The sequence below is a fragment of the Podarcis gaigeae genome (genome assembly GCF_964106915.1).
Source record: "Podarcis gaigeae genome assembly, chromosome: 10".
Classification (NCBI taxonomy): domain Eukaryota; kingdom Metazoa; phylum Chordata; class Lepidosauria; order Squamata; family Lacertidae; genus Podarcis; species Podarcis gaigeae.
Window position 1 is genome coordinate 40,081,458 of NC_139686.1, and position 21,770 is coordinate 40,103,227.

The window sequence follows — 21,770 nt, forward strand, 5'->3', positions numbered from 1 at the left end:
ATTTTAACAGTAGTTTTCTGCGCAAGGTGGTTAGTGAGAAATGACATTTGGCCTCTCATGCTGTGAACACTGAAAGGGAAAGCGTATTCCTTTTATCTAATGCAGACGAGTCTCTACTAGAAATCAAAACATTTTTTCTTACAAAATGTCCCATCATTTGTCTTTTATGTGGGGTTTTTTTTTAAAAAAGAAAATGAGCAGGCTGTTTATAAAATGTACACAAGTACGACAGCATTTCCTGCTCCAGAAAAGTTTTACAGTTACACTTTTCCTCTTAAAGTGCTGACCTTTGAAGCCATAAATGGTCTGGGGCCAAGTTACCTTTACAGTAGCCTCATTTCACATAGTCCTACCCAAACACTAAGAGTCATTGAAGGTCTTGTTGCTTGTTCTGGAGACATAGCTGTCAACCGTCCCTTATTTGGCGGGAAACTCCCTTATCCCAGCACCGTGTCCCGCTGCTGTCCCTTATTGATGATGTCCCTTAAATTTCCCGGGTTTCAAAGGAAGCAGCTCCTCTCCCTCCCTCCCTGCCAGCCAGGAAGGAGGGAGGCTCCAACTGTGTTGCTTGGCTGCCTGGCCTACCCCCCTCCGGCCTCCTCTCACCAGCCTCGGCCCCCGGGAGCCCCTCCCCGCCGGGACTGGCGGGAGCCTCAGGCCCTTCCACCACCATCCTGCTCACTGCCGCCGAACTGAGCGTCTCTGCCTGGGGCCTCCCCTCTGCCCGTCGCTGCCGCCGCTCCTGCTAGACCGTACTGCTGCTGCGCCGCCAAAGGACCCAGATGAGATGGGCAGCCTGGCACAGCCTATGAATTGCTGAGGAGCCTTGAGAGGAGAGCGAAGGCAACCATAGAGAAAGCAGTTCAGAGAGAGGAGGAGGAGGCGGATGCTCAGGCAGGTGTTCCAAGGGCTAACCATAGAGGGGGAAAGCGGAGGAAGGACTGCAAGCACTTCTCCCATAGATTTGTAGTGGTAGACTAGCATAGATGGTCTGATCTGTGGGTTTACTTTGGGCGCTATTTCCACCCCCTTCCTCCCGCCCCACCTTATGGAACTGAGAGCTGCAGATGGAGCACAAGAGAAAAGATACAGAACTGCAGCAGCATCTTCATAGCTTGGACTTCGTTTTGCGTGAAAAGTGGTTGCTGCTTGTAGTTATTTAATTGCAGTGTTTCATCGGCTGGTGTCTTGAGCAGCAACCTCTGGAAACGAAGGGCTAAAAACCGGGGCTGCTCTCCAAAATTATCTGGTCCCTTTTAACTTCGCATTTCAGCTGGTTGACTAAAATCCCTTCTTTTGGCTGCTGATCCCTTACTTTCAAATCTGTAAGTTGACAGCTATGTCTGGAGATGAAGTGAGTGAATATGATGAACAGGGCCTTTGCTGCCATGGCACCAAGATGTCAGAACACCATCCCAGAGGGGTTCACTTAGCTATATCCTTTTTGGCTCTCGCATGTGCAATGAATAATATTACCACAGTGAATAACAAACCACATTCCCAGTTTGGACATAGCACTCACATCCCCAGGGATTGAGGATTGTTGCTCCTGCTCACAACAGGGGAGAAATGAGGAGTAATTGCTTCATTTATGGTAAGCCATTAATTATGGTTTGCAGTTACTTGTGAATTGCTTTTCAACTGTTGTTCAAAAAGGGCTATTATGTTTATTTCCTGCTTATAAGCTCTCCATAGGCCCTTGGTTTGATCCACACACACTTGTCTGTCCATGATTTTTCAATTCAAGTAGTGGACATGCAAATGCTTCTATATAAAATCCATTTTAGTTTGCAAAGATAGTCTTTATTTTCTGCCCGCATTTCTCTCCTGTAAGTGCTCTGCTCTTCAGAAACGTTCATATAGTGATAATGAGACAGGCCACTTAAAGTCATCCAAATAGCACAAAATTATGGCCACATTTATCTGTTATATATTACCCCTTACAGCTTCTCTTTAGATGCAAGTGGGGTGGCGAGGGAAAATAAAAGCAAATATAACTCTCTCTCTCTGTGTGTGTGTGTGTGTGTGTGTGAGTGAGTGAGTGAGTGAGAGTGAGAGTGAGAGAGAGAGAGAGAGAGAGAGAGAGAGAGATATTAGTCAAGTATGTGTGTGTTTATTTAAAAGATTAATTTATCACTTTTCATTAAAAAAATAGGTGTGTACAATATGCACAAAATCAATGAAACAATCCTAATAAAACCAGCAGTAACGCTTATTCCAGCAAGTGACATAAATAATAAAAAATTAACGGCCCTCTTACAAAAAGGCGAGTGTTCAGCAGCTTTACTGTTTTTGCTATTTCAGATATATTTTCAGATGGACTAAGAGATCTAAAGGTTCAGGCTTGCCTTGTAGAAATGTAACTGACGACCCAGATTCTTTCTCATGAAGAGTGATCCTTGATTTGCCTTCTGAGATGCTACGTTTCATGGTTCTAATTGGGTTCTAGACTCTTCCTCCATCCCTTGCGTCCCAAGGAGACAAGAGCATGGTAGATTTCACACACTATGACTTGAAGGTTGCATCACTAAAGTGTAACTTGCTGTATCTGCCTGTGGGACTGGAAACTCTTTTTCATTTCCTTCTTGCTTAGGAGTTATAATGTTTGCCTTTTCTATCCTTTCACCATATTGAATTTGTGAAGCATTAAACTAGGATAGAAAAGATGGATTTGTTTTCTTCTGCCCTGTATATGATTTTTTTTTTTTTTGTGGGGAAACTGAATCACTAGGCTCTTGAGAAAGCATCAATATCCAGATAATTTTCTGCATCTATGGGTATCTATCACAAAGATCTGAATGCATTGTTCTAAGTTTGTTGACACTCTGTGGCAGGGATTTCATTATTCAATGATATAATATGGTATAATAGAGATGCATCGTTACTCCTGTAGCTTATAGGCTGAATAGGGAAGGTTCAAGAGGGTACACTGAGATGGTCCATTTTAGACATGGGAGACTTTGACTCTAAATTTAGTGGATATTTGTAATAGTTATCAAAATGCTACTCCCAAAAAGTTTAGGTACCATTCTATATTTGATGGAACAGAGAGATAGAATTAGGCAACACCAGCATCTTGGTAATGTCACACTCCAGATCCCCATTTGACACCTCCCTGCAGTTTTATGTAGATATTGAACAGCACGGGGGGAAATGGAACCCTGTGGGATCTTCCCAGCACAAGTCTTGTGTCATGGAGTAGAAGTTCTCCAGTGCTACTATCTGGAAGCAACTTGTGGCTAGGAGTGGAGTCACTGTAACATGCTGCTGCTGCTTCCAACTTGCACAGCCAGCCCAAAATATACACTGTGATTAGTGGCATTCAATGTCACTGAGACATCTAGGAGAATCAGCAGGCTTAGAACCCCCTGTTTCTCTCATCTGTAGGCAAAGTGAGTATGGTTGGACTGTCTCTTAAATGTCCCATTTTCTGAGTTAATTTAAAATGGGTTAAAATGAGATTATAAGTGGGCATTATCGTCTTGGAAGATGTTTGGTAGGGCCAATTCTGGGGTGATTTCTAATACAGTGGTACCTCGGGCTTCATACGCTTCAGGCTACATACGCTTCAGGTTACAGACTCCGCTAACCCAGAAATAGTGCTTCAGGTTAAGAACTTTGTTTCAGGATGAGAACAGAAATTGTGCTCTGGCTGTGCAGCAGCAGCAAGAGGCCCCATTAGCTAAAGTGGTGCTTCAGGTTAAGAACAGTTTCAGGTTAAGTATGGACCTCCGGAATGATTTAAGTACTTAACCTGAGGTACCACTGTACTTGCTTAGTTATTTTACATATTTCTCGTATGGCTGATGTCCAGAATAGTTGGATTTTGGGTCACTCTCACCACATGTGGAGGTATGTGCCTATGGAGGTGCACCCTCTCTAGCATTTTGGTGAGGTTCCTGGGCGTATCAGTGCTAGCTTTCTTGGTGTTAGATAGCACCTGTAGGTGAGTTTCAGAGTGAGTTCTTTTAAAAGACATCTGAAGGCAGCCCTGTTTAGGGAACTTTTTAATGTTTAATGCTGTATTGTGTTTTTAATATTCGATTGGGAGCCTCCCAGAGTGGCTGGGGAAACCCAGCCATATGGGTGGTGTATGTATGTATGTATGCATGCATGTATGTATGTATGTATGTATGTAAAGGTAAAGGGACCTCTGACCATTAGGTCCAGTCGTGGCCGACTCTGGGGCACTCATCTCGCTTTATAGGCCGAGGGAGCTGGCGTACAGCTTCCGAGTCATGTGGCCAGCATGACTAAGCCACTTCTGGCGAACCAGAGCAGTGCACGGAAACACTGTTTACCTTCCCGCTTGCACTTTACCTTTATTTACTTGCACTTTGACATGCTTTCAAACTGCTAGGTTGGCAGGAGCAGGGACCGGACAATGGGAGCTCACCCCATCGTGGGAATTTCTGATCGGCAAGTCCTAGGCTCTGTGGTTTAACCCACAGCGCCACCCGCATCCCATGTATATATGTATGCATGTATAAATAAATATCCAGATACCATGTAACTAAAGCATGCGTTACCATGGCCATTTCTGCAGTCTCTAGGAATGGCCATAGTTGGCATGCCAGTCTCAGCTAGGCATAGACACTCTTTTATATGCCACCATTCCCCTTTACAGTCTGCAGAGTGGGTCACAAGACACAACTGCCTCTGTGTTGTGGGGTACCTCTGACTACGTTAGATTGTCGAACTTGAAAGTGCTCCAGATTTGCCCCCTGAGCTGCTGCTGTAAAATGTATTACCCACCCTTCACCAGCAGGTCACCCAGGGTCGGTTGCAACAATTGAAAATGCAGGATTAAAACGGTTGCAACACATCACGGTGATAGGAATATTTCTCCAGCTCTACTCTTATATGCGATTAGAAATGATGTTTCTGAATTTTAACACATCATGCATTGAACCCTTTTCTGAGGGGGGGGGCTTCTGAAATTGTATTTTTTAATAATGTTGGTATGTAGTTTTCATTCTGAGGGTTGGAATAGAAATGTTTTGTAATAATATAGAGTTGACGCCATCTGCCACCTCTCCTCCTCCACTGCTAATGCCAGTGCTCTAGCTTATCAACCTTTTTTATATCAGCCTCCTGCGCTCTTTGAATCCCCCCACTCCACCACTTTCCTGGGCCTCTGAAGTCTGTAGGGGGAATACACATAGCCCGAAGGCAGGAGTAACCTTGTTCTTGGAAGAGGAGGTCTGTTGGTCAATTGTCTGTCAAATATGTTTAATATAGTCAGATGTGTAGAGTAAGGCCTCTTTTATTCTCAGTAAGATATAAACTAGATCAGCATTTTTAGTTCAATAGTAAGCAAGCTTTCGTGTTGCATATTGGGATTATTTAAATCTGTCCAGTTTCGTCATTTCCCTCCAAACTAGCACACCAGGGTGGAAGTTCCTAGCCTATTCCTCTTTCTGACATGCTTACCTTTAAATATTCAAAGCAGTTTTGACTCCTAGCAGCATTGTAATACCTGATCTCCCATCTGCATCCCGAAGTGATACGCTTCTAGTCTGTAAAGCCTGAAAACCCAGAATGATGTGGGTGGTGCCAGCTGTCGTCATTGTTTAACTGGGAAGAACCTCACTGGTTGGTTCTGACTATTCTGGTTCTACTGTTCCATATATAGTGGTAAGTGAAGAAGCCTGGGGAACCCAGTAGGCGTCCATTGTTGAGCATGGATTTGAACTCTGGGCCCATGCTAACTCTCTCTCAAGTCTATTTTTGATGCAACCATTTTGGCCCTGCTGGGCTTTTTGGAAGTAATCTACTGGATGAGATCATTGTGCTCTGAATTTTAGCAGTAGGAGTTAAAACATGAGAGAAGGAATGGAATCCTGTAGGATTTCCTATCTCTGCTGTATGTTCTATAACAGAATGTTGGCAGCATTGGAAGCTGGCAAATTTACACAAGAATGCATCTATGTTCTTCCGGGAATATGCTAACTGTGGTGGAAACCTTTTACAGGAGACACGGTGTTACGTTTTGCTAAAACGTTGAACTAGTCCAAAGTCAAATGTGAAAGGATTATGTTGATTGGGTTTATTTCTTAAAGATCCATTTCTTAAGCTGTTTTGCCACGCACTAATACTTTGTACTACTAAAGCAGTGTTTTTGTATGGGTCTAACATTTGTGACAACCCTGCCCTCCCCCCAATTTCCTCCCTACCTGACGCTGCTTTTTAATTTTCATTTGAATCACCACCTTTCATTGGAGTGTAAATCAAGCCAATTATTTTTGCTCTTTGGAAGGTGCCAAGGAATTTGAGCATGGTGGGATTTAAAAATAAAATAAAAAAGATATATCTGTTTACAAAGCATCCCAAAGTATATGTGTGTGGCAGGCAGAGCCCAATCAACATAGTGAATGTTGGCTGCTTGTTAAAAATAAATGCTTGCTTGGAGGAGTTTTGTTCTTGTGAAACAAGGATGGTGACAAACATTTAGTAATCAAAATACTGCATTACCGTTGTTGCCAGTTCATTGCCCCTGTGTTGCACGTGTATAACAAAACGAATTGTGCAGTCAGTGGGACAAGAAATATACACAACCTGATCTTAGAAGTAGATTGCATTGCAATGAACTAATACAATCGTTTCTTTTCTTTTGTCACCTACGTCTCTGAGCATTATACGTGACATGATTCGGGTTAGTCAGAAGAGGTCCCCTGTCTTACACTGTGCCTGCCTGCTTGCAAGGAAGCTGTGTGCTAATGGTTAACTGGGATGCTTAGCATAATCACTCTGCTAGTCTGTAGAAGAGGGGAGGTGATTATCACTAAGAACAGATGGGCAGGGTCCAAAACATTGCCAGATTCTGCACCAGCTACATTTCACTGTAGGTTGTTCTAGCTTCTATTTTTTTATATATAGAAAAAACAAAGTATTGTGTGTATGTTTGTGTGTTTTTCTCCCTTCTGGCATTTTTTAAAAAAGAACTCGCTGAACTAAAGGTTGTTGACTGACGACTTTCCAGCTAAGCTCGCAAATGCAGGCATGGGGGAATTCACATGCTGTCAGTCTTCTCTCTGGATGGATGGGGCAGATGCAATTTTCTACAGTTGCCTCCCTGAAATGTATGGGAGGATTTGCCTGTAAGCATAGTGCTCTGCTCTGCCTCTTTCTGTAGCTCCTTGTGGATTTTATTGTGTCTGTGAGCAGAAATGATTTTCTCTGATATGAGCACTGTCTCTGGGTCCCCAAAGGTATATCCTCCGAATGGAACTCGGTTTTATACTTTCCAGGTAAGTGAGCTTTAATTACTCAAGTTATTAGGAAGTTAATTGCTCTTAAAAGTTTGGGGGGGGGGAGATGCAAGGGAAAACAGAACATGAGGTTTTCAAGTATTCAGCAGTAAATATTTGAAAATAACATAGTATTACCCCCAGCAAAGTAAAGGTTATCTGTCATTTTAGAAGAAACCAGGAAGAGTGTGTTCATATTATTATTATTATTATTATTATTATTATTATTATTATTATTGCAGTGCTGTGCATAAAATGTGCTCGATCATAAGATTTTTAAAATTATTATTTCTCAGGTAGAAATGTGGTTTTTTGTATTTCTTAGACAGGAGTTGCAAGAGCATTCCTGAAATAGTTGCAGTGTGCTAATAATGTACGATATACAGTAATGCTTTGCGAAAGTTTGCATGATATACTTGGAGAAGAGGAAAGGGGTTTCTACAACCTTAAAGCCCCAGCTAATGATGTGTGGCTTTTTCTTGGGGTCGTTTTGGATGGCAGGAACAGTTATGCATGCCAAGGGGAAGCGTTATCTACTGTTAGATTATCAGGCTCTCTAGTTTATCAGCTAAGTTCAGCTAAAATGAATGACATTTCCTTCATTGCTTACAAAGAATGGTAAGAAATTATTCCCCATTTATTGGTATGCCTGAGATGTAAAGCTGACATTCTCTTAGCTACATCCCCATGTCATTTGATTAAACGAAATCCCTAATGCTATGCTTTAAGATAAATATGTAATCTCCCCCACACACTCGGTTTCTAACCCCCACTCAATTATTCAGAAGAAAAGGGGAACAAATAAACACAACAGATAAAGTCTAAAGATATCTGTCTCTTTACAGCAATCCACACACACCATTATTTAAAATTGCAATGCCTTTTTCATTTCATCCTCTTTATATGGTCAGGATTAAAATAAAGCTCCCCATGCTTCGTTTTGAATCCATTGTTGTTTTGGCAGTTACAAAGTAATAATCTGTGATGGGTCTTTAATGATTTAATCATAATTAAATAAGGAACAAAATGCTTAGGCTAAAATCTATAACATGCAAAGCAATCCATCTCACTCACTGACTCTGGAAGTATTGCAATATATTTGTGTTTGTTTCAGGTCATATTCCTTTCCTCTATTGTGGTGCTATTTTTAACCCTGTCATCCTGCCCTTTTCTACATTGATATCTGCTGATAGCTGAAGGCTGTGCTGAAACAGTGTGTTATCTTTCACACAGTGATATTCTGCCGATCCTGGCAGTGATTCAGGAATGTGAGTGTTCCAAAGTTTGGTCATTTCCAGATTGGTTAATTCTCCCTCTCCCTACAGACACACAACTGAAACTCTGCAGTCTCCCATACTGTGTGTGTTCCTGTATATTCTCAGTGTATTGAACCCTGTTCCATGGACAGATGTTGCTGCACTCATCTCTCATAAGCCACAGCCAACATAGTCATGGATGATGGGAGGAGTTGTCCAACAACAGCTTCTCATTTTTTCTGCCCCAGCCCTTTTCCTACATGCCTCCAACCCATACCCAAATAAGTTTTCAACTTAATTTTTTTATTTTAAAACTTAACAGTAATCCTTTGCCCTGATGGGCAGGTCTGTGCACCTAAACAAAACTTAAGTGGGCATAACTAAACACCAGAAGGCAGTCAAAGGACATGATCCCAAGCTTTTGCATGAAGCTTTATGGCCTTGGTATTATTTGCCTGTTGGGTTCCACCAGACCACAATGCTGCAGGCCTCTCTGAAAGATCTTAAAGCTCACCTGCTTTCAGTGACTTTCCCATGAAGGGCTTTAAAAAAATAAAATAGAAATGGTTTGTGAACTTTGATTATATTTTAGTCATTTTGGAGGGGCTACCTGATTTATTAGTTTCTTGATTCGCAGTGTTTTTATTATATCACTGCATAGTATTGTAAGCTGCCTTGAAAGGGTCTACTCCGAAAGGCAGCATATATTAAACAATTTAATACATACAAACAGGTGCTTCCTATTCCCTTTATGAAGAGATGCACATGAGGGTTCTAGATGCCCCATTCTGGGCATTTTCTGTCTCACAGAAGAGAACATAGGAAGCCTGGGAGATTTGAAGCTCTCTGAGCACATTGAACTTCTCAGATCTAGAGCCCAAATTTCAAGCATGAAAATTCAGTACACTCCCTTGTATTGCATTAGAAATGTTCAGCCAGATTGAATGTAACACCACAATATTTATGCTTGAGTTATTAATTTATTTTTCTTTTATAGGCCATGATTCAGAGAGCTCTCTTAGGTGTGCTGGGGCTGCTAACTTCTCCTCTTTAGGCAGCAGCCCATTCCCAAGCCACACCATAAAACACTTCTGAAACTGCACAGACAAGGCAGGGCATGGAATGGGGAAAACAAGTAATCATGAATTGGTCACATTCTGAATTATGGCCACAGACAGCAGTAGCATTAAATCCTAAGACAGAACACCCGGTTTAAAGCGCTCTATTAAAAATGGATGCTGTGTTAAAACATGAAGTTAGGATGCATATCTCACTTGTAACCCCCTCCCCTTCCACCCCACCCCCAACAACTTCTTCCCCCTGACTGAAGATTAGATATAACACTAAAGGGTACTGTATCTTTTATATTTTATCTTTGGGATAAGTTACAGTGAAACATTAGGCATTTTTTCTTGAGAAGTAGATTCATTTGGGTTCAACTGTAGCTGCTGCATGAAAGGAAAGTGGCATTTTTGTTGCTGTACATATGGCAGCAAAGGATATAGTATATGTTTTATCCATAAAGTATCTATTGTTTATCTCAGCCGTTTATACTGCCATGTAGCTATAATGAATAGTTTCCTTTCGCACCTGTACTTATTCGTTAAAGGTTCCTGGTTCCAATAACATTTGAATGAGATACTGTGCTTCTTTCAAAATGTTGTGGGTTCCCGCATTGCCCAGAAGTTTTCCTCTGTCCCCATGTGGGTATTGGTCGAGTGGGGCGGGGACTGGCACAGCCACTTAGGCATGAAGTTAGCAACTCATGAGTGGTGACATCACACAACAGCAGTGTCAGTGGGCTCCTGTGGGTGGTACTTTTTACCGTGGAATGCGGGTGGCGCTGTGGTCTAAACCACTGAGCCTCTTGGGCTTGCCAATCAGAAGGTCAGCAGCTTGAATCCCCGTGACAGGGTGAGCTCCCATTGCTCTGTCCCAGCTCCTGCCAACCTAGCAGTTCAAAAGCACACCAGTGCAAGTAGATAAACAGGTACTGCTGCAGTGGGAAGGTAAACGGCGTTTCCTTGCTGGTTTCCATACAAAAGCAGTTTAGTCATGCTATCCGCATGACCCAGAAAGCTGTCTGTGGACAAACGCCATCTCCCTTGGCCTGAAAGCAAAATGAGTGCTGCAACCTCATGGTTGCCTTTGGCAGGACTTAACCATCCAGGGGTCCTTTATGTTTTTTACTTTTACTTCTACTTTTTTTACTTTTTACATGTGCTGGAAGCCACCCAGAGTGGCTGGAGAAAACCAGTCTGATGGGCGGAATATAATAATAAAAAAACTTATTATTATTATTATTGAGAACCTTCTCCCTTTGGTCTACTCCTGGGCCATAAATCGAAGGCCCTGACTGTAGCTTTGCCATTGGATACCAATATTTCATGAGTCCCAAGGGCATTTGAACAAGATATTGTGACTAGTTTTACATTCCCACACTTCTTCCTTTTCAACCTGGCATTATACAGTGGTACCTCAGGTTACAGACACTTCAGGTTACACACTCTGCTAACCTAGAAATAGTGCTTCAGGTTAAGAACTTTGCTTCAGGCTGAGAACAGAAATTGTGCAGTGGCGGCACGGCAGCAGCAGGAAGCCCCATTAGCTAAAATGGTGCTTCAGGTTAAGAACAGTTTCAGGTTAAGAACAGACCTCCAGAACGAATTAAGTTCTTAACCTGAGGCACTACTGTACAGAGTTTATAATATTCATTCCATACTGATCATTGCCGGGGGGCGGGGGCGGGGACCCAGTCAACCAAACTGTTCTTCAAGTCCTACTAAGTTGCCCTCGGAACTGGATTTGAGGTTATGGACTGTGTAAGAGTTCTCAAGAAGAGCGCTATCTATCTCATCCACCATCTGTAAACATTGCTGTAGCAGCAAGCACTTTCCCCATCACATGTTAAACGCAAAGCTCCTATACTGGTGAGCGTAGGGCTCAATACAAGTGAAACAGGGTGGAATCAGACCCGAGACAGCTCTGAGTCACCAGCTTTTGTTTACCATAGATCCAGTTACATAGAGTTGGTTCAGTGTGTGTGTGAATTATAACAACTGGCTATAATGGGATTTTGACAAACTGGTTGCGTCAGAAGACGGGTCTGCACCACTGAATTTACTGTGGTGTCACTGCAGTTGAGCAGGTAGATATGTGGACCTGTAGAACTGGGTGAATATTGCTTGGAATATTGTGGAGGGCTGGGGTGGAAGAGAATTATTTCCCTTTCCATCTCCTTTCCATCTGACACCCTCAGTTTTTGTCTCTTATACTGACCCCAAGTTCATCATAATTCCCTCACTTACCCCTTGACTTGTTATGTGTCTTTCTAAACTCTTTGATCATCAGCTAAGTTTCAGTCAAAACTGGGTTCTTGTGCAAGTCCCTTTAATCTGCAACTGTTTAATCGTGTGAGTAGCCTCAAGTCTATTAATAGTCCTGCTGATGTTTTGTGTTTAAAATTAGTCCAGATGTGATATTTGCTAATAGTTACAAGTAATACTGTTAAAATAAGCCTGCATCGCATTTGCATATTCAGTATATCCAGCCAGCAAAGTTTATATATTTATATATAGAAACACACATGCACATACTGGAAATAAGATATTGTTAAACACACAAGGCAGATGAGTCATATTTCCCTTATATAAATTTACCTGCTATTGGTTATCCATTAGGCAGAGCAGAAGGTATTGTGGATTTTTAAATGAAATCTATCCTTTTCAAATGTATTCTTTTACATGCTGAGTTTAATTACAAAGTGATGAAATGCATATGCAGTTTAGAAAAATGCTTCATTTGTAGGCGTTTTATCACCTGCCAATTTTTATTCTTTGTGCCAATTCTTTGCTTATATTTTCTTGAGCACAGCACAGTTAAGAAAGAAGGCTTGGAGTTGACATACAGTGGTACCTCGGGTTACATACGCTTCAGGTTACAGACTCCGCTAACCCAGAAATAGTACCTCGGGTTAAGAACTTTGCTTCAGGATGAGAATAGAAATCGTGCTCCAGTGGCGCAGCAGCAGTGGGAGGCCCCCTTAGCTAAAGTGGTGCTTCAGGTTAAGAACAGCTTCCGGTTAAGAACAGACCTCCAGAACGAATTAAGTACTTAACCTGAGGTACCACTGTATACAAGACACTCAGTGGTGAGAAGCTCCATAAGATTATGACAATCCCACCAATAAGATTCGCAATCAGAGGTTCTTCCTCTTGCATACTTTTTCCAGCTGGTTATTTTAATGCAGACATTTTCCTGCAGATTAGTTTCAGTGTTTATAAAATTAAATTTTCATTTACCACATGAATGAAAGTGAATAAATATAACTTCATTTGAGTATTTTTTTAAAAAAAACAACAACCCCAAAACCTGCACCTTTTAATTCAGTTTCTGATGCATAGTGAAATGCTAAATGTTCTGGAAGCAATTTACATTACTTAATTGTTTAATGATTATATTTAGACATATGTGTATCTATAAATGACATATCTACACATACTTTTTTTTTTTTAAAAAAAAAAAACCTGAATAGATTGCTGTACACATTGGATCCTGTTTCATCCAAAGTTGAACTGCTTATTGGGATCAGAACGGTTCTCTAAAGGAGGATCCAGTGGGGTTTTCTCAGTCAAAGCAATTACAGTGGTATCTTGGGTTACAGGTGCTTCAGGTTACAGATGCTTCAGGTTACAGACTCCGCTAACCCAGAAATAGTACCTCGGGTTAAGAACTTTACTTCAGGATGAGAACAGAAATCGCACAGCGGCAGCGCAGTGGCAGCAGGAGGTCCCCGTTAGCTAAAGTGGTACTTCAGGTTAAGAACAGTTTCAGGTTAAGAACGGACCCCCAGAACAAATTAAGTTCTTAACCCAAGGTACCACTGTAAAAGGGAACGCTCAGGGAGGGCACACACAGGAGCACATAGATGCCATGTGACAATAGGAATGGATTAAGATTTATGCCATATTGAGTAAAGGAAAGAGATGTGTTAAATTTAACATGCAGTTGAATATTGGATACTTCATATTTCCCTTGATGAGTGTCACATTTTTCTGGTGGACAAAGATGGTGCCGTACTGCTATGAAAATACAGTCTTCCTAAATAGAAAGCGATAGCTCCATCTCTTTAAAAGTGTGGACTAGATGTCCGTATTCTGCTTCTGCGTTGCAAGTAGTTTTCTAGACCATTTCAGACAGTCTACCCATGCTTGGTGTTGGTTTTGCTGGGATTATGTGCATAAGAAAAGTCCTGCTGGAGTAGACCAAGGGGATATCTAGCCCAGCTTCCATTTCCCCACAGTGGCCAACCACATGATGCTAAGAAACCCACAACCAGTACATGAGGGCAGTAGCCTTCTCCTGCAGCTGTTCTCATTTGGGGGCACCCTGCCTTTTAAAGCCTTCTAAGTTGGTGACAGTCACCACATCTTCTGTTAGCAGATTCCAAAATGTAACTATGCGCTGGGTAGAAACCCCCCCTACTATTTTCATTCCCAGTTATTGAACTTATTTGTCACTTGCTGCCTAAGCGACTCACTTTTAAAAACATAAACATAAATGCACTGTACCATAAAAGAAACAAGGGTTGAGAATTCTATAGTATAGTGTATTTTAAAATTGGGTTTCAGAGTTTTTAGGGGGTTTTGAATGTTTTATGTAGTTTTTATGTAGTTTTATGTAGTTTTTCAATTTCATTGTCCTGCATGGGACAATGACAATAAAGATATTGTATATCGTATACATCATGTGAAGGGAAGGTGAGCTTTAACCTCAACCTGTGCTCAGAAATCATGTGTGATGTACAATTTCAAAAGTTCAGTGGGACCTTTCTTTGAAAAACGTATTATTCATTCATTTAGCAATGCAAGTTAAACAGAAGAGCCAAACTCTACATGTAGTTGAAGTTTTTGCACTGATTTGAACATGTAGGGTGTGTGTGTGTGTGTGTGTGTGTGTGTGTTGCAAATAGCATCAGGCTGATAATTAAAGGGGTTGAATGAAGAAATCAACCCTTTCCTACCCAGCAACAGCCCTGAGAAAAATTCCTTCTCTGAAGCTATTTGCTTTGGGGGAAATCTCCCACTGAAGCCATTTCTGAGCCAGTGTGGTGTAGTGGTTAAGAGTGGTAGTTTCATAATCTGGGGAACCGGGTACACTTCCCCGCTCCTCCACATGCAGCTGCTGGGTGACCTTGGGCCAGTCACACCTCTCTGAAGTCTCTCAGTCTCACTCACCTTATAGAGTGTTTGTTGTGGGGCAGGAAGGGAAAGGAGAATGTTAGCTGCTTTGAGACTCCTTAAAGTGAGTGAAAGGCGGGATATCAAGTCCAAACTCTTCTTCTTCTCTTCTTCTTCATGTCACATCTAAAAGGTAAAGGTACCCCTGCCCGTACGGGCCAGTCTTGACAGACTCTGGGGTTGTGCGCCCATCTCACTCAAGAGGCCAGGGGCCAGCGCTGTCCGGAGACACTTCCGGGTCACGTGGCCAGCGTGACATCACTGCTCTGGCGAGCCAGAGCCGCACACGGAAACGCCATTTACCTTCCCGCTGGTAAGCGGTCCCTATTTATCTACTTGCACCTGGAGGTGCTTTCGAACTGCTAGGTTGGCAGGCGCTGGGACTGAGCAGCGGGAGCACACCCCGCCGCAGGGATTCGAACCGCCGACCTTTCGATCGGCAAGTCCTAGGCGCTGAGGCTTTAACCCACAGCGCCACCTGCGTCCCCTATGTCACATCTAGCTTGGCCCAAATAAGGGGAATTTCCACATTCAGAATTTTGTATCTCAGTTTAACTTGTACTAAGTTAAGAAAGAAGTTAGACTGCTGCCCCATCTGGATCTAAAGCGATGCTGGTGACAGTAAAAGTACCAGGAACTGTGGCGCCGCTGTGTTCTGCTTGTGAGCCCAGCTGATTTCTGCTTGTGGCTTCTGATCCCTATTCTAGGCTTTCCTTGGAAAAACAATAAACTTCAATTAGAGGGTGCATTCTTGCATCTTATTGTGCAACCATTAGTCAGCGCAAGACATTTGAATAGATACATTGTTTAGCCTGTTGGGTTGTTTAGTGATTGTAGCAATATTAGTCCCGTCTTCTGAAATGTTGTGGGACTGGCATGCACTTGAGCAATCTGCCTGTAGAAGCAAGTTGAAATATGTTCACAACGGTGTCCAAATAATTGGAAATGTTGTGTGAAAGTCCTTTATCAGTCAAAAGGATGTGTGCTTATCAGTGCCTCATTGACACTGAGTTTATTAGATTTATGAAACGAAATATTGTAGATACTCGCGCTGCTCTGTTATGCAGAGTGGCTCTTCTCCTACCTTTGGTATGAATGGAGATAGCATCCATCATTTAGTGGCATTCCTTTAAGAAAACTGATTATAAACCCTAATATTCAGTCTGCTGGACTATAAAAGCCTTGAATAGGGCTAGCCAACATGGGCCACTCCAGATGTACTGTATTTTTCACTCCATAAGACACACCTGACGATAAGGCACACCTAGTTTTTAGAGGGGGAATGCAAGGGGGGAAATTGTTTAAAGGGAGTGCTGAGCAGAGCCTGTATGCATCCCAGGCTCTGCTCAGCGCTCCCTTTCCCGAGCCGTGTGGAGCGTGTGTGCGGTGCTTGCAGGCTTTTCCCTGAGGAGGGAGAAGGGCAGCCCATCACTGACAGGCTCCCCTTCTCCCTCCTTGGGGAAAAGCCCCCAAGAGCTGAACACACACACCACACGGCTCTTTAAAGGGAGCGCAGCTATCCCTGGCTTTTGCGGGAGGTGGGGGAAGTGTTCTGGCTTCTGTGGTAGCCCACGAAGCCTCTGCAGGGCAGCAGGATGAAGGCTCCCTGTGCCCTGCGGAGGCTTCCTGTGGCAAAGCCAGAAGCTAGAACAGCAAGAAGGAGCGCTGCACAGCGCTCCCTCTAGCTGCTCTGGCTTCTGGGATAGCTGCACAGCCTGCACTCACTCCATAAGACGCACACACATTTCCCCTTACTTTTTAGGAGGGGAAAAGTGTGTCTTATAGAGCGAAAAATATGGTATTTTGAGCTACATCTCCCAGCCTCCTTGACCATTAGGCCATGGAAGTCTAGCAACATCTGGATGGCATCATGTTGGCTACTGTTTACCTAGAGAATGATGTAGTAGATATTTAGATACTTTATTAATTTAAGGTATTTATATACTGCTTAATTACAAAGGTTTCTAGTACTTTACATACAAGGGTAACCAACATAGTGGCACATCATATGTTGTTAGACTCCAACTCCCATCAGCCCCAGTCAACTTGGCCATTGGCCAGGGATTATGAGACATAGTCCAACAGCATCTAGAAGGCACTATGTTGTTTCCTCTGGTTTAGAATAAAGTTGTGCATTATTCCCACCCATTCTCCTCATCTGTGTTTATGGACTTGGAGCTTTATTTTTTAAAAAATATAAGCCACCTTTCTTCAAATGCCATTAAGGATAACTTTAAAATATTCATTAAAACTCATAAAATATAAAGCATAACATACAACATAGCAGCAGCATAAAAGAACACACAAACCTACAATTCTTTCATTCTAAGTAGATGCACAGTGATTAAATAATTCTGTCTCCATAAAACCAACCTTGCAATCCAAACCAAGCAGTGCAAAAAATAAAAATAAAAATGGCTAATCATGTAACAGGCTAAAATTTACTGTGATGGGGAAATAAAATTAACTATCCAAAGCCAGAGATTTACAGTCTGGTTGGCACATTGGACAGACAGGAATAAACATTGATTGATGGCCAATTCTCACTTTTTATTTTGCCTTTTCATCTGGATAGCTAGTTGCCAAATATACAAGTGTTTCAATCAAGTGTGGACAGGGAGTATAGTAAAACTCAGCTGGTATCCCTTTAAAACAACCAGAAGAACAAAAGGGAAATAATCAAACCCCATTCTTTTTGTTGTTAAAAGGTGATAAATTGTAGATTGCAGCACCCTTTGCATTTGACAAGAAGCAGGTGAAGTCAGATTTTTGTACCCCAGTGATGAGGAAGAAGAGGAGGGGAAGCAAGAAGAAGAAGATGAAGAGAATGGCCCATGAAACCATTGAGAAAATGCAATAGAAAGCCAATATCTGGAACTTTAGATATGACTGGAAAAAAGCTGAGTTGGATTTTTAAGGACAGAATTGATTTTGCTTTCAGGCTTCCAATATCTGTTTCTGTGCTGCTTTGTGCCTCCATAACAACTATCCAGTTGGCAAATAGGTAAATCATTATTATTGTATCTTATCACAAAGATACTACAAGTCTCCAGCATGCATTACTCCTAATGAAACTGATGATGCAAAGGCTGCTCTGAAGGCCTGACATTCCCCCTGCTAGAACAAGGGAAGAACACAAATAAATATTTGTAATTGCATTCACCTTGCTTTTCCCATGCTAAATGTTAGGCTGTTGAAATGCAGTGGGGAAAGCTCCTAAGGAAATACAATGATAGATGAAGTACCCTTCTGCAATTTACTCAAGTGTATTAAAAACAGTTAAATTATTGATCTGTAATTAAACTGACCAGTCATTACAGAAAGGATTTCACAACTGTCAGGTGCTAAAGAAGTCGGTTATCTTGATGAAATTATCTTTTCAGTGGGAAAAATCAGAATTTTGGTTTTGCTTTGTAAAGCAACCATGTAAAATACAGTGGTACCTCGGGTTAAGAACTTAATTCGTTCTGGAGGTCTGTTCTTAACTTGAAACTTCTTTTTTTATATATATAAATAATTTTTTATTATTTTTCAACACAAATATACAATTCTGTCAAATTTTCACAAATTTTCACTAATTCTTTTTAGACTTCCTTCGGCTTCTCTGACAATCATCCATAATTACTTCTCAGTTTATGCATTCCTCTGTTTATATTGCCATTAAACTTCCCTTCCACTCCTATTTCTTTTTAACAATATATCTCTGCTTTCACAGTGCTTCTTGAAATCCCACCAGTGTTATTTGCACATCACATGTTCTTTTCAGATATTCAACAAATTTCCCCCTAACCTGAAACTGTTCTTAACCTGAAGCACCACTTTAGCTAATGGGGCCTCCCGCTGCGCCACCACTGCATGATTTCTATTCTCATCCTGAAGCAAAGTTCTTAACCCGAGGTAATATTTCTGGGTTAGCGGAGTCTGTAACCTGAAGCGTATGTAACCTGAAGCGTATGTAACCCGAAGTACCACTGTAGCTAACTTCTTTTGCAGCAGGGGGTGTGAATCACCCCTGAAAAAAATATGCAGAAATTTTGTGTGACCTAATGATGCATCTCATGAGGTGCAGGCTAGACCACATGCAAACTCCCCAGAGCAGCACCTCAAAGGTCTGGTCAAAAACGGAACCTTCTGCATCACATTCCATCCTACCAAGGGCCTTTCACTTACCTTGAATTCTAGTCTCAAGTAGGCAAAAACAGGGAGCCCCAAAAGCCAATCAGGGGCTCCTGCTGCCAATTTCCTACTCGGTTCCGAAAAAGACGACTAACCAAATCCCACAGTATAGAGGGAGGATGGGAGGGTGCTGCAAATGGCATTGGAGGGAGAAGAGTGGGTGGGAAAGCCTTTTTTAACTGCTGTACCCCCTCCGATTCTCATGGAGCATCATGGCATCAAAACCACCCTAGAGGAGGAGACAACCTTGTGTTGCCTTTTTTCCTTGAGGGGGTGGGGAGGCAAACCCACCCCAAGGAAAGCAAGAACAGCAGTATAATTACTAAACCATTTTTTACCATGAAAGAAAGACCCTAGGATTCACTACCAGCTGACCTCTAGAAAGAGGCTACACTTGAGGAGGTTTTTGGAAATCTATTTGATGTGGGTTGCCTATGCAGGAGGAATATATTTTTTTATAGAGAAAACTCCCCATTTACGTAGGGTTTATGCTCCGAGGCTCAATGCGTTGAAGTGGAATCGTGTACAGTTGTACCTCAGGTTACATACGCTTTAGGTTACAGACTCCGCTAACCCAGAAATAGTGCTTCAGGATAAGAACTTTGCTTCAGGATGAGAACAGAAAGTGTGCTCTAGCGGCGCGGCAGCAGCAGGAGGCCCCATTAGCTAAAGTGGTGCTTCAGGTTAAGAACAGTTTCAAGTTAAGAACGGACCACTGGAAAGAATTAAGTACTTAACCCGAGGTACCACTGTATATTTGAAACACCAGTGTAAAAAGCCTGCAAACACCCCGTTCCACTCCACCCCTCCCTGTTCCACCCCTTTTTGTGATGTTTTTGTAACATTTTCAGGTCATTTCTGGGTTTGGCACAATGCGTGTATGCATGGTCAGGCACTTACTGAACATGCGAAAATGAAGGGTTGCCTGTACTGCAGGGTATGGACCAAAATATTTTTCTGCTTGAGGCAGAGAGAAAAATGACACCCCTGTTCAACATACAGAAACTGACCTCAGTGGCAAATGAATCTTACTTCAGTACTGGTGCTGGGGCTACATTACTCACCTAAGGACAGGAAACCAACTTGGAGTGGGGGGGGGCAGGCTGCATGGTATACATAACTCTGTCCTCCATCACCTCATCACCACCCAAAATCATCTGCTTGAGGCAGCTGCCTCACATTGCCAAATGGTAGGGCCAGTCCTGATGTTTGGCTAAAATTATATTATGGACTGGACATAGGCTTCATTCTTTTTTCCTCTTTTACTATTGCTCGTCTATTAACATTGTGGGTCTCTTGAAGAAATTGTAGGGTGTGTTTTCTCTCTGCTTTTCTTTTTTTTAATGCTGAAGTGGTACTTTTAAATGGTTCTCATGCAAGCCACCTTGAGAAGGTTTTATGTTAAAATGTGACCTACAGTGGTACCTCGGGTTACATACGCTTCAGGTTGCATGTGCTTCAGGTTACAGACTCCGCTAACCCAGAAATAGTGCTTCAGGCTAAGAACTTTGCTTCAGGATGAGAACAGAAATTGTGCTCCGGCGGCACGGCGGCAACAGGAGGCCCCATTAGCTAAAGTGGTGCTTCAGGTTAAGAACAGTTTCAGGTTAAGTATGGACCTCCAGAACGAATTAAGTACTTAACCCGAGGCACCACTGTATTAATATTTCAAAATAAGAACTCAATCAATCCTCTTCTATACCAACCTGCAGCTGAAGAAAATGGTGTGCTTAGCCATATGAGTGCAATGTGTTCCTATAAAAACCCTTTCTGCTGTCATTATAATAGTTAGGAGGAGATGCTAATTTGTGTTTTAAGCATTATACTGCTGGTATTGGAGCAAACCATATGTGCTTCATACTTGTTTCTGTGTCAATGCAGGATTAATCCACATATGCAAATAGCTTTTCAGCCTCTGCTGTTATATCTTGACAATAAATCACATATTTTGCACTGTGGGGAGACTTGGGGTCAAGCAAGGTTTTTGCTAACCTGCCATCATTGCACCCAAACCTAGTTTTAGAAACACACCCTCCCACCCTAAAGTGTTGTGACCATTGGCTGTGCACACCCAGTACATTTAAAGCACATGGCTCAGGAAACTTGGGAACTGTAGTTTCTTAAGAGTACTGGAAATTGTAGCTCTGTGAGGGGTAAAATACAGTTTCCTAGGATTCTTTGGGGGAAGACCAGAACAGTGAAACATACAGTGAAACATTAGCACTATGTGTTTGGCTTTTCTTGAATGTACTGCAAGAAACTGGAAATGAGATTGGCATTCATAGCAGAGGGTAGCCTGTTCATTGCAGATGCTGTTCTAGAATGGGAAGCTTGATTATGTTATGCAGAAAGTGTGCTCCTTAAAGATAAAAATGTCAAACTAGGAAAATAAATGGTCGCTGATGACAGACAGACTCCCAAAATATTCACACACCCAACAACTCTCCCCCAGGAGGAGTTTCTTATGAAAGGTATCTAATCTTGTAGAAATGAAATGATCAGCCTAGTTTATGACACAGGACATTACCTCAAAAAGAGGAATCATTTTGCATTTTCAAGCGCCGCTGTGTAGGATTCTCTTAGAGGAACCTGAACTTTGCCTACAACAGAAGCAGTGGCATGTGGTGAATTTTTGTGTAGAGGAACAGTTAGGGCCAGAGGCACCAGTTTGTGAGGGTGATTGCAGCGTGCGGGAAAGGGAAGAAACGTCTTGACATCATGCATGAGACCATTGCACCTCCCTCCTGGGCTTTGGGACGGAGGCACCAAGCCTCAGGCAGGATGCTGGAACCCTCCTGCTTCCTTCCCAAAGCCAGGCAGGAAGTGGGAAGGCAGCAACAGGACTCTTG

At 42.3% G+C, this 21,770-nt stretch overlaps 1 protein-coding gene across 8 annotated transcripts in view; it reads left to right on the plus strand.

Annotated features, from left to right (window-relative positions):
* Positions 1-21,770, plus strand: part of PPFIA2 (PTPRF interacting protein alpha 2) — a 271,229-nt gene that overhangs the window by 79,514 nt on the left and 169,945 nt on the right. The window contains exon 1 of one of the 8 annotated variants that reach the window (XM_083698951.1): positions 7,011-7,250. The exons of 6 other annotated variants lie outside the window; for them this stretch is intronic. In XM_083698951.1, the coding sequence (XP_083555077.1) occupies positions 7,170-7,250 (81 nt within the window). In that variant the 5' untranslated portion in view covers positions 7,011-7,169. Of the gene's footprint in view, positions 1-7,010; positions 7,251-21,770 lie in introns of those variants that run through there. One more of the 8 variants, XM_083698949.1, reaches the window with a different exon arrangement.